The sequence below is a fragment of the Ammodytes marinus genome (genome assembly GCF_949987685.1).
Source record: "Ammodytes marinus genome assembly, chromosome: 13".
NCBI lineage: Eukaryota > Metazoa > Chordata > Actinopteri > Uranoscopiformes > Ammodytidae > Ammodytes > Ammodytes marinus.
The window spans coordinates 10,607,574-10,627,365 of record NC_137217.1 but is presented as its reverse complement, the minus strand read 5'-3'; the positions used below and the strand labels follow the sequence as shown (position 1 = coordinate 10,627,365).

The window sequence follows — 19,792 nt, the reverse complement described above, 5'->3', positions numbered from 1 at the left end:
GAGCAAATCAGAATCATATCATAGATAAACACATATAAAATAGCAACACCTGAATGAGTCCTTTTAATCCATATTGTATGTACAGTACCTCAAATAAAATGGTCAAACTGTGATTTCAATTAGAGTAAACAATATCAAACATTAAAATACAAGAAATCAATTACTTTTACCAATAAACACTACTAAGTAGTATACTGTTATTGACCACAGGCCATACATTTGAGCATAAGGCAACACAATTATCATAACATGATAAGGATTTAGTCAACGACTACAGACTGTTCATCAATGCAATCATACAATATACAATGTAGGGCTCATAAATACTGCAACTTTTGTCTCCTAAAAAAGTACATCAGTAATCTGATCCGACCACTGGACATTAACAAAATAACAGAAATTAGAACGACACATCCATATAGGACCATAAGTATCAGAAGCCCCGGCATTGCAAAACAGGAAACTTCTCAACTGGAGACAATAATTTAAAGGTGTGGGCAGCTGACGTGTGTGTTTGTTTGTGCATACTGGAACTCTTAAAACAGAGAACTGTGATGCTCCACGGTTATGCTTTATCACGGTTTTATCAGCACTCGCAAATGTCAGGGCCAAAACCAGTTTCAAGTCACTTAATTTAGTGCTCTATAAAGATAAATTGAAAATCTTTCGATTGGTCAGAGCTGAAGTTGTACAGTAGTGTGAGTGTCAGCTCTGCGTGGACAAAGCCTCACTACTCTTCCGTCTCGGCCCAGCTGGTCTGCTCAACTTGCATGTTGTTGTTGTCTCCGATGACGACACAGTTGAGATGGGAGCTTTGGATGTTGATGGTGGGAGGAGAAGCAGCGGTATGTGCTGTCCCCTGCTGGCCATGGCTGCAGCTGCACCTCGCCCGGTCTGTAACACAGGAACAATTCAGATTATTTCACTTTTCATCTTGAGTACTGAATGTTTTGAGTATTTTGTACTTAAATTGAGTATCTGCTTTTAAAATTAAAATTAAAAATTACTTTCACTCCACTACATTTCAAAGGCAAAAACTGTACTTTAGACTCCACTACTTTTATAGGAAGTTTGTCAATGATTAAAATGTCATTTTATAACATTATTATTTAAGCAAAATATGTGTCACTTCACATTTGATCACCTTTCACTTGTAGTTGAGTAATATATGAATATGAGTATCTATATTTTGACTGAAGTACTGGGATCGAGTACTTTGTACCCCATTGGCGCTGTGATAAGCCTTGTGCAACTACAACAAAGTATATGAAATTATACCATAAATCATACTACACATTGCAAGCTCAAAGCGCTTCAAATCCTTTGAAATATGCTATAGAGTAGGTTTGGCCGTTACCCACCATGCATTTGGAGCCCAGACTTCTGCATTAGAGGCTGACTTTCTGCCACCGCCTCCGCTTGGTAGTCGTTGCTCCCGATGACGCAGTCGATCAGGGTCGAGTTGCTGATGTTCACAATCAAAATGGTAGACGGCAGACTGCGGAATGTCACTGTTTTGACAAAGCAATAAGAAAAGGAGAAGAGAATTATGAGAATGGGAAGTAGCTGTTCCAGAGTGATGCAATAGCAGAAATGCATCACAACCACAAAGTTCCTAGTAGTGACCAAATTCATGGAAAAAGGTTGCTGTGTGAGGCAAAAGTCATTGCTGATCCGTGGCATATATGTGATTAAATCAAAATATAATAGCAATCGTGCGCTTGGTTGACAGATTTTCTTTCAAGTCTCAATGTTATTGTTAAAACAAATCTAAAAGGAGTAGAACTTACCTTGTGCATTAGTGGACTCCATAGGTAGATGTTGGTGAGCTTTAAAGACAGTGAAATAGAGTTACTTTGGTTTATTCGTGAAGACAATATAACAGTATGCGTGCAGGTGAAGTAGGAATGCATCATGTTTTTGAGGAAACATGACTCTATCACATAACGGTCATTTATGCTGGGGACATGGCCCCACCACTTTTTAAAAGTATAATTTGTCAAACATGTTCTGAAAAATATAGCGCACAAATAAATAGATGTAATAGATATTTAGTAATACTAATAATAATAGAAGAATAGTTATAGACATACACATGCTGTAAAGTAAATCATTTCTGTTATTTTCATTATTTTCAGTACCCACAATGGAGGAAACTGTCTCTGAAGGTCAAATGTTTCTGGATGGAAACCCCTAGACCCTTGCATTTGTTTTGGAATCTACCCTGTTTTCTAGATCTCAAGGTTGGCAAGTAGACTTTGCCGATATATGTTAACATTTTCTTGAAGTTTATGATGAGGCTGTAGTCTGATATTACAAATCCTGTGTCTACAGCTGTTACAAAAAACAGTAGGCCTACTAGTTGTTTTTTTTATTTTAAAAGTTTCCCCACCAATTGTCAAGACAAAGTGACGCCAATGCTAGATCATCTAAAGATACCTATTATTACAAGATGAAACATTTACAGGAATGAATCGTACCTGGGCAGCATCTGACCAGTTCGCACAGACCGGTGTCCATGGGGCAGCAGAACATCTGACAGGCTCTCCTGCAGCTCTTCAGCGCCGCCCTCTGCACCACCTGGATGATTCTCAGCACGCTGGAGGCTTTACAATCCATCACCTACAGGAGACAAGCACGCGACCAACCTGTCAGCCACTCGAAAAAGAACACCTCGTCCCCTCTGACGTGAGTGGATTTTTTCTTCTTTTTTCCCCCTTCTTTCTTTTTGATACAAACTGCTCACACCGGAAGACCACCTGATCAAAACAACTCTCCTTTTCTAGGTCATACGCCTATGCACTTTCTCTTTCCCCGGGCACCTGGCAATTTACCGAAATGGTGGAACCAAAAGTTTAATCGGGTTTTTAATTGTTATGCATTCATTTTCATTTATTAAAAGAAAATTAACCATATGCCACACATGCATGTATTTAGTAACATTCGTTAGCAGGCTGGAAGGATTGAGGGGGTGGCAGCTGAGAAAGTGCGTCTCTATGACGTCATGGGCGCGCGATTTAGGTGATTTTGCACAAATTTTAATCAATTATTTGATCCGGTTGACTGAGGAATATGCCAATGTGTGTACCATTCCAATAACGATTTTACTCAACAGTAGGCCTACAGCAGCAGACCTGAACACCAACAATGCCGACTACACAGGCGGCAACAGTCACAAGAAGTCGATACAATAATATGCCAAAAGATAATAAGGGGAAAATATATGCCTACCTACCTTATTAAACGGCGTCCTTTCTTGAGTTATTGTTAAGCTGGTCATATTTAAAGAACTCGGAGGCAGAGGGTTTGCGTTGTCCATCACTAGTGTGGCAGTGAAACTGTTTTCTGACTGCTATAAGGACGTTTTTCGGAAAAGTCCCTGGACGACGCGCATGTGCACTTCACTCGGAGTTTCCCTGTGGTCAGGTCTAAAGAGAGCTCTATATAAGATAACACCGTGAAAAGAATGAACACTGTAATGTAGTTTACTATTTCACGACGACACACATAGCCTACACCGAAATGTATGAAAAGCTATAGGGCTCTGAAGTCCACACGAGTCACGGCACTCTTTATGTGACTGCAGTCAGTAGACTCGATATTTGTCAGTCAGCAATAATATTGTATCTACTTCTCAGTATTTAACATGGTATTTAATCATTTAATGTCTTTCAAACAGGGATTTCCTTATGTTTGCGCCAATAGGCTATTTAATGTGTATTTTTTAAATTAGCCTACTATTAGGCTATTATTAGCCTATTATAAACACACATTATAAACACAAAGACAGCCTACTCGTACTACAGGGAAACTTAACACGTTGTCAAAATCAAATCATATAAATCAACAGGCATTGCATTTATTCTTAAATTGGTTTCTCCCGGTTTCTCCCCTAGCTCTGCGCTGATGCCTTCATGGCACCTCGTATTTTTCAGCAGTGTTAAAGACTACCGCGCATTATGGTGACATTTATGAAAGCAAATTGATACAAGCGTAACTAGATTAATGTCACGTTTCGTTTACTTCTGGAAATAAAATGGCACAGAGCTTTTTGCACTGACACATGAAAACAAAGAAGAGGACATGATGCAACAGAATGACAGGCTCTCTACTGTAAACTCTGTGCATATCACCCAATGGGGCATCCACACACGTGTTTCCAAAAGCCAATCATATTCCTGAACTGGCGGAGAGACGAGGGGATGGCCTAATGATGTACTGTAGCCTATGTGGGTGACAACATGTATTGACAATAAAATAGGAAAAGTGATTCGGTCCTGTAGCTTGTAGGCCTATACAGAAGTGTGCTCCCACAATGTATACCAGTAGGCCTACAGTAACTAAAAACAACAATTTTGCTGATGGCTCTGATTTGAAACTGTGCAATCAAAAGTAGTCAACTATGCAAGCAGGAAGTCACCATAACAACATAATTAGGCTACTTCAAAAGATAACAGTTTTAGGGTTGGAAAACAATGTATACAACTTAACTTTTGATTTTTGTCAAATGTAAGTATGATTTCTTATATATTTGTGTGTGTGTGTGTGTGTGTGTGTGTGTGTGTGTGTGTGTGTGTGTGTGTGTGTGTGTGTGTGTGTGTGTGTGTGTGTGTGTGTGTGTGTGTGTGTGTGTGTGTGTGTGTGTGTGTGTGTGTGTGTGTGTGTGTGTGTGTGTGTGTGTGTGTGTGTGTGTGTGTGTGCGTGCGTGTGTGTGTGTGTGTGTGTGTGTGTGTGTGCGTGTGTGTGTTTGTTAGTGTTTCAACCATAGTATTCAAGCAGTTTATAATGAGTGGGAAATGTCAGATTATGCAATATTGAAGGAATGCTAGGCTATTTGGTCAAGTAGCGTAAACACTGAAATAGGCCTAGTTTAGTCATCACGGTTGGTTTAGGCCTGCATTGTTTGGAAAATATACTGAAGTATTTACTGATAACTTATTCTTGGTCTGAATGTAGTCAACTTTATTGTGTTTAAAACTAAAATACTGGAATATCACATAAAGGTTGCAGCTAAATACATGAACACATTTCAAAGCTAAAGGCTATATCTGTTCAAAACCAACCTTGAAACCCACCGACCAGATGTGATTGCATTAATAGCTAATAAAAAGTTAATTACACAACAGGATCCTGCTACCAAAAATGCTAGAATTTGCGATCACAGAAACGAGTTATGAATATAGGCTATACCAAAACTGAACATAGAGGGCACCAATACAACAATACAAATCGAGAATGGCTGACTCAACCTTTAACATCCAATCAGTTGGTTAAAAAAAAAAACTTTTATTTTAATTTTTAATTTTTATGACCATCAATCATTTACCAGTTAGTATTTGAATAATAATAATGTTTTTTTTTAATTTATAATGTGGTCATATATTTGACCTATCTGATAATACACATAATATTGTCAGTTATTATTGGCTATGTAGGCTTACTGCGAAGCTCATCGTGGCGACGATTTTTTCAGAGCGGACCTGAAAGCCTCATGCGTACGTGAAGTAACCATGGAAGTAACCGGCAGGAGCAGTGCAGAGCGTAGATCAAGCACAGCTTCCTGCATGGAAACAAACCGCAGGAGCTGAGAGAGTAGACGCGCACTGACGGGCCAGACAGGAGCGACCTGGACATTTAAACATGCGTTTAGTTTTTCTATAAGTCCGGGCCGGGGCGAGTGTGTGTGTGCGCGTGTGTGAGTGTGTGTGTATGTGTGAGAGAAAGGCGTTGGAATTATTAGGCGTAGTCATTACAACAGCAGACTGTGTCAACACATGTGTCTGTGCCACAGTCAGAACACACTGCGGATGTGGATCTGGACTCGGGCAGCTCTTACCCAGTGGTCCACAGGCAAGGTAGGTCTCTCCCCCCCCACCCCCCATCCTCTGCTCGTGTGTGTGTGTGTTTGTATCTGCATTATATGGACAGACCATCAGCCCATACGTGTACACACTTCATGAACTATTGCACCGTGAATGCGTCATAATTTTTTTACCTGTCCGAGAATGCAACCTTGAGAGTGTTGCAGATATGTCAGATGTCATGAGTGGTTCTGTTTAAGTGCACTAGTAACATGAGATTTGAGTGCACTAGTAACATGAGATATTACTCTATTATTCATTCATGAAAATTGCCATGAGGAACAGTTTGCATGCTAGGCAGCAAATTAAGAGTCCTTTGAGGAATACTTATTTAAATGTATAATCTACTATCCACTACACTGATTCTTGTTAAAAAGTGATGTGCACTGGATGAAGCCATCCCATCATTACAATCATATTTGCTGTGTTTCAACCTTCTGTGCTTTGGTTTTAGGCTCTCTCCCTCTTTCCTCCGAAAGACATGCATGGGTTACTGGGCCAGAGAGACAGACAGGGAGTGATTTCAGCTGCATACATGATGCCATATAAATTCTGCTACACACTCCCCGAGCTCACACAGTGGCACCCAGCTGCCTCCTTTCCAATCCTGACACAGTGGCAGTCTGTGTATGAGCTGTGGCGGCGGAGGCTTCCCCCCCAACCCCCCGGGCAAATCTGGGTTTCCGTTTTTCTGCCTCTCTGGTCCACAATGATGCTTTGATTTTTTTAAATCGTTGTTTAATATATTTAGGTGAAGTCAGCGAAAATCCAGTGTTAATACGAAGCCTTGGCCCTGTAAACGGATATATAAACAAAGGGGGGCCACGGTAGCTATAAACATACCCGTTTACAGAGCCTAGGCTGTGTACTGTATTAACAATGGATTTTTTCCAGTGCACACATAGTATTGGATCGTGAGAAGTTACTGATATGGACACAAAATTCAGAATCGCTTTTACTCGTTGACTGTATTTCGATTCCTCTTAACTTTTCGTTAGTTTTTCAGGAATGCTTTACACTGTTATTAAATGCAAACAGTAGTCTCCATGCGGCAGAGCTAGCTAACAAGAGACCTGTTATTTCCCCCTGTGCCTGCTTAATCTTGGGCAGGCTGAGAGCATTGTGGGACAATGATGACTGCGGCCGGCTCAGGTCTCCTGTTTTTAAAGCAGTGCAGGAGAGTGTAGGCCATGACTGTGCAGAAATAACAACGTGCACCTTCCGTGAACTGCATGTATTTGCCACCATTGATTAATAGCACATAATATAAGAGTACACACCGAATCATATGACTGCTCTGTTGGTGCTGGTGGCTGTATTGACTGGGCCGCTCCAAAGTTTCCTGACAACTTTAACAGCCCGCTGAAATGGAGATAGTGTTGTGTGTGGGTTGGGATAATATTGTGTCAATATGGAGTGTGTTTTTTACGCCACCGTTCCCTGTGTGACCCTGTTCTCTCTCCCACCACTGTTATCTACAGGAATCAGGATTACAGGAAAAAGTTTTCTGAAGCTGATAAGCTTACTCAAGTTTGTTTCAACTAATTTGGAACAGGCTTGAATGTAATCAACATTCATATGAAAAAGTTATGCACTATAGCTTTAATAACCTTTGTTTAAATACCCTCTTTAAGTATATTTTATTTGGTCCTGACTGAAATTAGGACTGGTATCATTGCAATACTTATTTGGCACCGACTTAAATGAAATGCCTCAATACCAATTGTAAAAAAAAATGTGAAATGTTATCGGTATCGGTATCGGTATCAACAATACTCAGCCCTAACTGAAATATCTCCACAGCTATAGCATGAATTGGCTTGAGGATGTTGTATGGACATTCATGGTCCAAAGAGGATGAATCCTGATGACTTTGAGGATCATGTGACTTATCGTCTAGCGCAAAACACTGCTTAGCATTTAGCCCAGTGTACGACTGTGCCCACATGTAAGCAATGCCTCAAAGAGCTACTATCATGACTGAAGGAACTTGACACAATCTGCCTATTTGGCATCACACCCAACATAAGTTAGGCTGTGTATTAACACTGGATTTTTAAATAGATATTTAAAAAATATGTTCCAAGTGCCCACTGTAGCTTCATAATCCTTCCATGTTTCTAAAAAATCCATTCTTCCTGTCAAAGTGAATGAGGAGCTGCTCAATAATTATAGTCTCAGCAAACATAGACCTCGAACTTGAGTATTATTTTATGGAAAGGCAACAGACATTTATGAGACCTCGATAATAACGCAGTAAATTACTCATAATTATGTTTTATTTCATGCAACACCCAGCTTCAAATGGTGACTAATAATCCCTCTCAGGTAGCAGGACAATTGCAGTGTATTGGCTCAGGGAGAGGTGAAGTAGTCGTCACAGTGGGGTAAACCAGTTACCTGATGACATGTTTACACACACACACACACACACACACACACACACACACACACACACACACACACACACACACACACACACACACACACACACACACACACACACACACACAGCTCAATATTGTTTTGTGCTTTCAGGAACATGGAGGTCGCAGCTCATGTCTGTCCACAGCAGAAGGGTTAGGAGCCACCTGATTCCTCCCTCCCTCCTCTCCCAGTCTGCTGCACCCCCCTGCCATGGCCAGCACCAGTCCCAACCTGAGCCTGGAAGCCGGGGATTCAGCTCCAGGGACGCCCACGGCCGGCTCTAACCCCCAGCCAGGGCCCCAGGTCTTCTGCAAGCTGTGCCTCAGCGAGCAGCCGTCTGCAGCCACCAGGCAACTGCAGAGCTGCAACTGTGTCTTCTGCACAGCGGTGAGAAAACATAACATCAGTTTGGACTAGGGGCCGACTGATATGGATTTTTTGGGGGCCTATGCCAATTCCAATATTAGGGAGCAAGAAAATTCCGAAAACCAATATATATTGGCCGATTAAATTTTAAATTTTCAAATATAGATACTGTATAAAGGAATACTTGTGACAAAGATCTGAATTGAAGACAGAACATTTAACTTTTTTAAGAATTGCATCGCCTACAAAAAATGAAGCTTTACAAATGTTGTTTAATGTTATGTTGGGCATTTTGAAACTCAGATATTAAAAAATGTTCTTACTGCGAGGCAGGTCCACTTGAATAAAGCTTATAATTACCAATGAGGAATTTATTATTATAAATGATATATAAAAAATTATAGAAAATAAAAGTTTTAACATCTGTGTCTGTCTATCAACCAACTTTTGGCAGATATAATAATCGGCTATAATCGGCAGATTGAATCGGTCGTTTTCCAGTCTGGACAACACTACTGGACACATTAGCCGCTATGGAAACCCTAACCTTTGTTCCGTTGTAGGGCATCTCCAGCACTAAATATAGATTGACTAGGAAATGCAAATATGGTTATCTTCTGCTCATATTGCTCAAGCTTTTTAGTCACTTTTCTGTAGGCGGCGGAGTGTTCACAAAAAGTGATCAAACAGCAAACTTTCCTTTGGGGCAAGTTGGGCAAATCTCCAAAGTTTTAACGACTTGGAATTGGACACTCCTCAGCAGCAACACTTTCTGCTTTTTTTGGTCTTAAAATGGATCCTTTTATGGGCAAATCTTACATATTACAGTAGAAGTAAAAGAGAGCAGTTACGACACAGTACTGTCGTTTTCTTAACGTTTACGTCATTTCTTTGTCTTATCCTTTGGCTGTTGAAATTTCAGAATTCCCTCGGAACCTTAGTCCCTTTATTTGAGTGCTGCCATAAGAATACAGAGCTTTCTTATTTGTAATGTCTGCCACTGCACTAGTCTTTCCTGATACGTACCCGCCTCCTGGCATATCCAAACGGAGACATCGGTGTTATGCCCCGACACGCATAGAGGTTGTTATAGTGTCAGCAGGTGTTAAGCTATCTATCCAAGCAAGCCAAATTGTCAGTGTTGAACAGACAAGGTCACGCCGATAAAGCACAAAAACACACACAGACAGTGTCACGTGGGGTAAGAGAAATCGATACTGTAAAGCCTTGCTTATCAGTAGTGCTTCATTTTATAAACCTGAAATATCTCCTCCTCGCGTCTTGTTTATGAGCACAGATGTCTGGATGAACAGAACATCCTGTTTTATGAGAAGGTACATGATAAGCACATGCTTGCTTCTACTGTGTGATCAATTAGTTTTTTCGTCTTCCACGGAAAAGTGACATTCAGATGTTTTTTGAAATTTCTGTTCCTCAATACTGTCTGCCCTTGCGCAATGTTTACATAGTTCCTCCTAACGCACCATGTTTCATAGCTGTGGCAACATATGACTCTTGACGTGTGAATGCTGATAAGGGAACTCCTCTTTGTGTGAGGCATCCACTGTAGATTGCCCTGTTTGCACAACAGCTGTTTTCCTCATCTTTCTTTGCCTTTCAATGCAATTATTTGGACGTGTTCCATATTTTATCTTTAACACAGGGTTGACAGTAAAGATAAGATGTATTATGCTATAATGTGGAATATATTGTTCTCACTACAAGGGGCATGACATGTGATGCATCATGGTACAATTCTACTTTTTTTCCTCCATTTTTCTATCCATACTGACGGTGCCGTTCTGTTTTTCCCCCCACTCCTTCTGCAGTGTCTTGGGCAGTATGTAGAGCTGGCCATCAAGGAGGGTGGGGGTGCACCCATCACCTGCCCAGATATGGTCTGCCAAAAGACTGGAGTACTACTGGACTCTGAGGTATGACCTCTTTAAAAACCAATGATATGTAGGTCATGAAACTTGAAATACTAAATATTGAAATAGTCTTGATGCGTAAACACACATTGAACTACTGACCTGACTGTTTTAAGTAAACATGTTTTTTTAGTATTCTTTGAGTTCCCAAATTGCTACCTAAACCATTTTTATTCCAGTCCGGAGTGTTCCAAGCCAACTTCTGAAGAAATCTTTAGTTGATTTTTCACACGTATAAAAAAAAAAAAAGAAAAAGAAAAAATAGGTTGGACTGGATGACCGACTATGAGTGTTGTGAAAATGCTGTTTATCCAGCCTTGATGACATTTCTCAAGAACTGAAAGTGAAAGCTGTCCCACATCATGGAAGAAGTCAGAGAGGACGCTGATTCTCAAACAAATGGAAACTCTGCTCCTCAGTTCCTCATTTGTAATGTTTTTCTTGATTGAATACATTCATGGACATTCCATCGGAATGACAATTGATTGGATTGTAGAACTTCCAACCCTTATTAGTTTGATTTAAGATTAGAAATAAAAAATATTCTGGAGCTTGCTGGGCTTGAGAATGTAAGGGTGGCTTCAGTCTTTTCTGACCTTTGCGCAATATTTCTTGCTGTGGGACAATGACATACGCAGTACTTGCACCATTTACTACAACATAAAAATTATATTTTAAATATTTTAACCTTTTATTCTTAGACGTCATTTTAATCTTGACCACCATATATTTTACTATTAGGAAAAACATAATTGTTTTTGTTAGACTTCTTGCATGCACATTTAATTCCACATCAAAGCTCTTTTTCAATTGGACATGACCCTCTGGTCTGTGTGATTGCAGATCGCTGGCTTGGCCCCAGAAGATCAGGTGGAGCTGTATGGCCGTCTGAAGTTTGAGAGGGGTAGGTGTACTTGGTGTTCTTGCTTTAGAAACACTGATGGCTGGTGACAGGGCATTGGGCTATTTCAGGTCACACTTCAGCTGGTGGCATTAAGCAGAGAGTGCTGGCCTTCACATGCCTGGGATATGCTGTGGCCTGCTGCTCTTTGTGCTCCGGTCCAGTACCACCCAGAAAGGTTATTCAAACGTTGGCAACCATTTCTGCCACTGAACCAAACATTAGCAGCAATTTCAAAAGGCAGAGTATAATACCAAAATGCTGCAAGAGTATTTGGTGTACACTGTAAACACTACTTGTAACTGATTGCACCATACGTTGAAATCACTATCACAATGTGAGGGCAAACTGCACCTCTGCCTTGCACCAGAGGTCCTGGTGCAAAATGGGAGAACATTGTTGGAATGGGTTTCGGTTGACGTTTACAAATTGCCCTCCAAGTTTAGTTTGCCTTCTAGCTGTAGTAATCTTTTCCAGTTGCACAGTAAGAATACGCCGTGTGAAGCCAATATTGGTTATTGTTTACTCTGGCCATAAATCACAAGAGTCATAATACTGAAAGTAGGACGAGGTTCAAAGTACAGATATTATTTTGCTACGATGTTGGCCTTCTGCTATGACTCAACATAAAAGTATGAAGTGGTGCAGGGGATCTGAGTCAGACCACGAAAGCTGCAGTTTGTTGTTTGGGTTGTGAAACCAAAGCATTTCACATTAGAAGTTGTATCCTTCTGTCCTTATGAACTACTTAGGAGGTTGTTTGCCTTCAGGGATAACCAATTACAAAGAAAACAGTGCATTAATCAGATGTTTTCCCACATATTTTGTTTGTTCCAAACCACACAGTAACATGAGTAAATTTACATGATCTTTTTCTGGGAGGGGAAAACCTCAAAGACATTGAGTCAAACAAAACAATGCAAAGTGAAAAAAACGCAACGCAAATAAACAAGGTAAAGGCCCACAACAAGCTGATAAAAGAGCCAAAACCATTCAAACATTTAGTAGTAAAAATGTAATTAAAAAACTTACCTAAATAACACCCAGAATACTAAAAAGCCAATAAGATAATAAAAATGAGACAATGGTGTAAAATGGCTGCAATTAAAATGGCTGCAATTAAAATAACGTGAATGAAAATACAATATTGTACTTTTTATGGTCCCACCATAAATGTTTATTTTGTATGTAACATCTCAGCTACTTGATGTCTCCTCTGCTTCTCTTCAGGAGTGAAGTTGGACCCCAGTAGAGCGTGGTGCCCTGTGCTTGAATGCCAGGCGGTGTGCGTGGTGCGGCCGAGCACTGAGGGCCAGCCAGCCCCTGTCCCCTGCCGGACCTGTAGGACAGTCTTCTGCTCAGGGTGCAGAGGGCCCTGGAAGTACAACCACACCTGCCCTGAGCGCCAGCCCATGATGCTACAATCACCCTCTCATGAAAACAGGTAAGGGTGTATGGTAATAACTGTATAAAAGACGTACAGCGTGAATTTGCACCACGGTATGGATTTAAAGCAGCTCTAAAGTAGCGCTGACGTAACCACACGATGTGTACAGGCTGCTTCGTCATCAGCCTTCACAAGCCCCGTTATCAGCCTGCACGTGCCCCATACATCGATGGCATCGCTATATAGAGTACTATTCATCCACCAACAGATAGCTCAGACTATTTTACATAATAGAGTCATAGCCATGATAATATTCAATCTCAAACAAAGCAGTAACAGCACTAAATGCAGGTCAGTCGGCCGCCAACTGTCTGCAGCCACCAAGTCTGAACTGATGAAATGATACTGTGCTTACCGCTTGGGTTAGTTCAGGACATGCGGAAGTCTACCGGGAGACATTTGTTACTGCTGTAAAACCATTGTAACTGAATCATGATTACATTAGTGGGTTTTTTATTAAGTCCCATCCTTCCTTTTTAATATACAATGAACTAGCAGTTACTGTACATTGAATGGAGGGATGAGTATAGTTCCTAAACACAAGTTGAGGATTAATGGCTCAGTATTTCTCGGCAGTGTCCTCTGTGTCGTCCCCGTTTGTACGGCAACATTACTGGGGCTCTGCCAGACTGACTGATGTCATCGGGGAGTCACTCACTTCTATTGGAATTCCATTGTCTCTGTGCCAAGGGGAGAGAGGTGGAGGATGGAGGGTGGGCACCATGCCATTTAGTTCTCTGTACTGTACAGATGGAGCCAGTGCACTGCAGCGAGCCAGTGGTGTCTGCAGTGTGCTGTGTAGGAGAACGGAGAGGGCACCAGTTGGAACCAAGATAAACTTGATAGACTAGACTAAATTTTGAACATGGGAATATGAAATAAATTTTCCTCAGCCTGCATGTTCAGTCAGCAAATCCAAATCACATACTTTTTCTTTTTACTGCACTACATACTAAAGTACAGAAGAGTTTTAGGGCCACGGGAGAGAAGAAAAATCATAAAAGGAAGATTTTCTTTCATTTTGTCAAGAATAAAGACGAATACTCCAAAATGCTACTGGAGATAGTGGGGCATATATGTATTTTCAGCATACTACAAATGACTTGCATGTATTGGGACATCCTAAATCTTTTTCTGGCATACTAAATAGTAGGGAAGTATGGGGATTGGAACGCAGGGACAGTCTTCTTGTACCTGGGCCCTAGCCAGTGTTTTAGATATCCTGCTGTTAGTAGTGCGTTGGTCTTTGTTTAAATTGTAGAATGTAAGAGCCTCAGGGTTGTTGAAACCAAAAGACTTACAAGTGAGTGGTTTTTAACTGGTGGTTATGGCTCTGGATTGTATTTACAGAATACAACCCCGCATACCACCCAATCCCAAAATAATTAACCCAGTTTCAAAGTTAGCACTTGACCCCTCATTCTGCTGCTAAATTAGGATGTCACACTCTGCCTGGAGACTCCTGAGGGCCTTCGTGGCTTCATATTATTGTGCCCACATTTAGGGGATGGAACTGATCCGCTCCAGTATAGGTATCGGTCTGACTGCACCGATCCACGTACAGATACGAAATCCTCCTTTCAAAAGTCTGTTTGAATTAAAATAATCCAAATTCCTTGTTTTTTTATGTCATTATTTTAACTATGCAAGAAAATTCATTTTCAAGACCTAAGCTAAGTGATATAGCTCACATTAAAAAAAACATTTCTGTAAATGTAAATGTCTACTATATTTCCAATTGGGTTCGAAAACATTTAAACCTCTTTGCATTTTTGTATATTTCTTGCTCTTTAAAAATTAGAATTTCTGCCTTGCCTTTATAGCCTTACGCATAATACACCACTAACAATTTTCTTATATATGATTTTGGATAGTATCAGTATCAGATATTGGACTCAAATTGGAACTAAAAAATTATTGAATCGATGAATCTTTACACACATTAAGTGCATAGCTGATGTCTCTCCTCCCTGTGCTCCCACAGCAACTCTGACCTGCCCATCAAACAGTGTCCGTGGTGTGGTGTCTACATCGAGAGGAACCAGGGCTGTGCACAGATGCTGTGTAAGAGCTGCAAACACACCTTCTGCTGGTACTGTCTGCAGAATCTAGACGTGAGTCCCCCCCCCCCCCCCCCCCCCCCCCCCCCGCTGCCTTAACTCACAGACTTAATGCCTGCTTTTGAACACAACCTGTCAAATACTTTTACTGCTTAAAGGTGGAGTCAGCAACTCTGGACAACGATTATTGTCAAAATAACTTTTTGTCAAAACTAGGGAATATCTTCACAAAATCCGCTACCTGTACGCATTGTTTGTGCGCTTAAAGAAATCCGGTGTAAATACATAGCCTAGGCTCTGTAAAGTGGCATGTTGCTTAGTACGGTGGGCCGCCTTTGTTTATATACCCTTTGTTTACATACCATTTGACAGTGCCTAGGCTCGGTATTAGCACTCAATTTGTTTTCAGCGCACACAGTACGCACAGTACAGGTATAAGATAGTGAGGAGATATTCACAGATTGTCAACAAGCGTTCTCTAGAATCTCTGACTCCACCTTTAACAACCAGCTTAGACAATCAATACTTTTTATGGACACTTTCACAACTTCTTATTCTCTTATCCTCTTATCTTTGGTGTATGTTTGAATGTCAGTTGTGATTGCTGGATAGTAGATTTCCCGTCTTAACATGTGTGCTGTTGTAATTGTAGGGTGATATCTTCCTGAGGCATTATGATAAGGGGCCGTGCAGGAACAAGCTGGGGCACTCCAGGGCCTCTGTTATGTGGAACAGGACGCAGGTGAGACAGCGTGGCAGACACACAGTATTCATGTCAGGGGTTCTGGTAGGGACACGCTCATTGTCTGAATGGAAAGGCCTGCAGAGCCACTCATCCGCGGGTAATAGGTCATTCCACGCACTGGGTTTGATTTAAAGTCAAACTGTGATTGGATGTTAATGATTTTGGACTTCGGACTGGCGTCACTGCTTGGCTGTCAGTTCAGTTTGAAATAGTCTCTGGTGAGGACATTACAGGAGCCACACTCAGGACAGTAAAACTCTTTATTGAAAAGTGAAACAAAAGCTGTAAACGGTGCGTAACTCAGCTCCCATTCACCGTCTGATCTAGGAGACATTTACCAGCTTGGTTCTGTTTGCTACGATTTACCGCTTAGAACCCCTGTAAACCCAAATCCACGCTCTATAAAAACATTGACTGTTGCTATGGAGACCGTTTGATAGGGCCAGCCAATACAGTTCTGTCAAATGGTCTAGGCAGTAAAAAAAGCTTATTTCTTTTATAATATTTATGAACATTGATTTTTATTAAAAAAAACGTATTGAGACACCCAGCTTTGATTCATACAGTATATGGATTTCTACTATTTCAGAACAGGTTTTCAGAAGGGTTTATTTAGACCCATAAAGTCTCGTTGTTGAGCTCGTTGTTGTGATTTTGTTTTTGCTTACCACCACCAATGTTCCCTTATCAGACAGTAAGCTGAACTAATCCCAGCAACAGAGCCTTTGTTGACGTCGTCTGTTCACCCAAGCCACTGCAATTGGCCTCCAGAGCCACGCCCCCCCCCCCCCCCCCCATTCCCTTTGCTTTGACGCCATTATCACATGAAAAGTATCAACGTTTTTTGCAGCTAGACCTCCTGATTGCGTGTCGGCGCGTCTCCTGGCAGAGTCCAAGCACAAGAGCACAGTTGTTCCCTGTTAAACAACTCATGACAGGCTGGGTTACACCCTTGCCTAACAGGTCCTTTAAGTTTTTACAATCGGCCTGCCACAAATTCCTCTGCCTCTGTAATTCCCTTTTAGCTGAACCTCCGATCACTACTGCAGTGACAGTGCATTTCAAGAGTAACTGTGTGCTGCATTTGTATTCAGGGAGTTTGTGCCATAAAGCTACTCCTCCTAGTACTACAAAGCATTACAGTATTACACACTATACATTTGATCATCTTCAGCATTTTACAATGCAGTGGAGTGCTGCCAGTCTTCTCAGCAACTGTTTACAGGTATTACACCATGGTATAGTAATGAATATGACTTTGTGTGTCTACTGTGCAGGTCAAGTAGTGTACTGTGGATAGGCAGTGTTTCAGAACCTTTTCACTGGAAAATAGCTGCACAAAACATTCAGTCTGGGGTGGTAAAATTCAAACAAATGAGCGGAAAGATGGAAGACAAAAACCTTTATAACTCTCACAGTGCCATTGCTAAATCCCCTCTTTTCAGCCTATGTCTGAAACGCTCCGTTTTAGAGCCTATCTCTAACAGACCCACCTTCCAAAAAAGCCCAGTCTGCTCTGATTGGCCCTTAATCTAACTGCTGGTTTGAATCTAACTGCCAGTTAGATGCAGGGGTATTTGAGGGTGTGGCTTATCACAGGTGGAGGTAATGCTAATTTAGGTTGGCAATAAGGGGGCTTGGCTTCCCCTTGTGATGTCATAAGGGGAAATAAATCTGCCTTTGGTTTTTGAACCCAGGTTTTCAGAAAGGTGGAGGTGGAGAAACTAGTCACACTAGTAACCCATATTTATGTTGAAAGAACAGGAGAAAGTGCATTTTGTATAATAGGTTTAAGTCCCTGTAAACCCAAATCCACAAATCTGTCTTACTGTGTAATTTGTGAAGTTAAGTAAAGTTACTTTAGCAGTCAATGGCTGCATTGACATTTTGCTTTTCGCAAAGGGAGGGGGTCCTCGCGCAGGGTCAACCATAGTACAGTGCCCCTGGAGAAGCTTGTGGTTAAGTGCCTTGCTCAAGGACACAATGGTAGAGATGGTGGGCACCGCAGATGTAATACCATCTTCCACTGTTTCCTCTCTAGGTTACCAGTTGCATGATAGTAAGCATCTGAAAATAGTTAGCCATATTTATCAATCCAAATTAAAGATATTGTCATTTAAGTTTGATAAACTTTATAGAAATTCGGTTTCAATGGGGAGAGCTTTGCTTTGGTTCTTACTACACAATCATTTTGAACCAATCATGGCAGTTCTCTCAGTTGCCATGGAGGCCATTTGATACAGTGCCACGCCAATACAGTCCTGTCAAATGGTGTAGAGTAGACAGTATAAAAGCCTCTTTGTTAAACTACATTTTATAATATCTATGAACATTTATTTTCAATATGATTTAGTAAAAGCTTATTAAGACACCCAACGTTGATACGTTATATAGATTTTTGACTATTTGAGACCAGGTTTTTTAAGGTGTGTTATCTGTTTATCTGTTGTGCCTCAGGTGGTGGGTATCCTGGTGGGGGTGAGCATCATTGTGCTGGTGACATCTCCGCTGCTCCTGCTGGCCTCTCCCTGCATCCTGTGCTGCATCTGTAAGCCCTGCAACAAGAAGATGAAAAAGAAGATGAAGAGGAAGAAGGACCTCAGCCAGCCAGACTCCTCCACCTCATAGCAGCCAGCCACAGCCATCTTCAGCACCAAACCTCTCCAGCACGCCGCTGAACTTTCGGAACCCAGAGTAAATTCTAGAGAGTGCGAGTGGTGGAAGAGAATAAAATGGTGGAGCTGTGGAGTACTTTTTCATAAACCCGAAAGACTGGAAGCAGCGTCTCAAGAGTGTGTACTTTATATGTTGAAAGTGTAAATATGAGGATGAAATTAATGTAAGTACTTCACCTGGTTGTCTTCAGATGCACAACGGGTGAATGGGGGATGGTTTTGGCTGTGAGAGTTTTAACTGGACAGGGCTTTTTTTTTACACACCTTAATCTCTCTCACTCGCATGCACACAAACACACACACACACACACACACGTTTGTACGGCTGTACTTTACTTGACAAAATGCATTCCGTAACCCCTTACCCTAACCATCAAAATGTATTGCCTAACCAAAACCTCTATACCAACCCTTACTTAAACCTAATTCTAACCTCCAACTTAAAACCTATTCTTAACCCTCAAACAGCCCTTTAAAGTCCTTAAAGCTGGGGTGGAGGATTTGGGGAGAAAATGGCAGTTGAGATAGAGATTCAAATTAAAACACCTCAACCGCTCCACTTGTTCTCTTTGGTCCCTCCCCTATGGTCCCTCCCTGACACACTCTACACCAACAAAGTCGTGCCAAAGTGAATGGACAGTCCCAACAGCCAATAAGAACAGAGAATCGGAGCCTCGCTCTGATTGGTCAAAGTATACAGCTCATGTTAACTTTGACCAATCAGAAATCATATACCCCAGCTTTAAGTGAGATCCGGCAGAAATGTCCTCACTTTTAATACCTTTAAGTTCTAAAATTCAAATTGGTTCTCACACAATTTAGCTGTACATGTACACACACGCACACGCACACACGCACACTTCAAAAGAGCAAAGCCACCCTCATGTGCCAAACGTCATGATGCCAAACCATAGGTGTTAGGTGCTCAAGTGCCTCACTATACAGTGCCTGGTGCTTGGTTGTATTTGCTTTACCTTCCATTCTATCTTTACCTTATGCAAAAAAATCTTCAAGCATTATTAAAAACGGACAACCGTCGGGATCACACAGCAGGGTCATACAATCCCCATTCAATCAGCACCGACATGAAATGTGATAGGGCTTCAACAGCGCACAGAGAACTTTTCCTTCTGCAAATGTTTGTTGTCTCGACCTGGGAATGGGATTTGTTCCAGACCAAAGGCTCTATAGGATAATGTGTGCTTTTCTAATGAGTAATATGTATTTATGGGTTATGTGTGTATGATATCCTGTTATCATTTCTACCTTTCTGTTGATGTTTCTGCATCAGATATTTTATAAAGGCGCCATTCTAAATGAAATAAACATGCATCAGATGGTTCTGTGTTTCCTAGTGACACTGAGTACACGGAAGTCAA

At 41.2% G+C, this 19,792-nt stretch overlaps 2 protein-coding genes across 3 annotated transcripts; one reads left to right on the top strand and one right to left on the bottom strand.

Moving 5' to 3' along the window:
• Window positions 1–338: 338 nt before the first annotated feature.
• On the bottom strand, window positions 339–3,349 carry LOC307260075 (uncharacterized protein). The gene is made up of 5 exons (XM_080040201.1): window positions 3,236–3,349; window positions 2,481–2,622; window positions 1,791–1,829; window positions 1,362–1,511; window positions 339–894 (listed from the first exon to the last, which is right to left on the bottom strand). Exons 1-5 carry the CDS (start codon window positions 3,317–3,319, stop codon window positions 731–733), a joined length of 579 nt encoding a protein of 192 aa, XP_079896327.1. The 5' UTR covers window positions 3,320–3,349; the 3' UTR covers window positions 339–730.
• Window positions 3,350–5,555: 2,206 nt separating this feature from the next.
• rnf144b (ring finger protein 144B) lies at window positions 5,556–19,754 on the top strand. Of its 2 annotated transcripts, XM_080039112.1 has the most exons (8): window positions 5,556–5,855; window positions 8,400–8,675; window positions 10,484–10,588; window positions 11,429–11,489; window positions 12,717–12,930; window positions 14,918–15,047; window positions 15,646–15,735; window positions 18,196–19,754. In XM_080039112.1, the coding sequence occupies exons 2-8, from the start codon at window positions 8,499–8,501 to the stop codon at window positions 18,364–18,366; spliced, it is 948 nt and encodes a 315-aa protein (XP_079895238.1). In that variant the 5' UTR covers window positions 5,556–5,855; window positions 8,400–8,498; the 3' UTR covers window positions 18,367–19,754. The 2 variants fall into 2 exon arrangements, with proteins under 2 accessions (XP_079895238.1, XP_079895239.1); XM_080039113.1 differs by lacking the exon at window positions 15,646–15,735.
• The last annotated feature ends 38 nt before the right edge of the window (window positions 19,755–19,792 follow it).

Coding starts and splice junctions, on each gene's coding strand:
- rnf144b (XM_080039112.1), top strand. CDS start 8,499: ATGGCCAGCACCAGTCCCAACCTGAGCCTGGAAGCCGGGGATTCAGCT. Junction 11,490..12,716: donor CCGTCTGAAGTTTGAGAGGG/GTAGGTGTACTT, acceptor GCTTCTCTTCAG/GAGTGAAGTTGGACCCCAGT. Junction 15,736..18,195: donor TTATGTGGAACAGGACGCAG/GTGAGACAGCGT, acceptor GTTGTGCCTCAG/GTGGTGGGTATCCTGGTGGG.
- LOC307260075 (XM_080040201.1), bottom strand. CDS start 3,319: ATGGACAACGCAAACCCTCTGCCTCCGAGTTCTTTAAATATGACCAGC. Junction 2,623..3,235: donor AAAGGACGCCGTTTAATAAG/GTAGGTAGGCAT, acceptor TGTCTCCTGTAG/GTGATGGATTGTAAAGCCTC. Junction 895..1,361: donor GTCTGGGCTCCAAATGCATG/GTGGGTAACGGC, acceptor CCTGTGTTACAG/ACCGGGCGAGGTGCAGCTGC.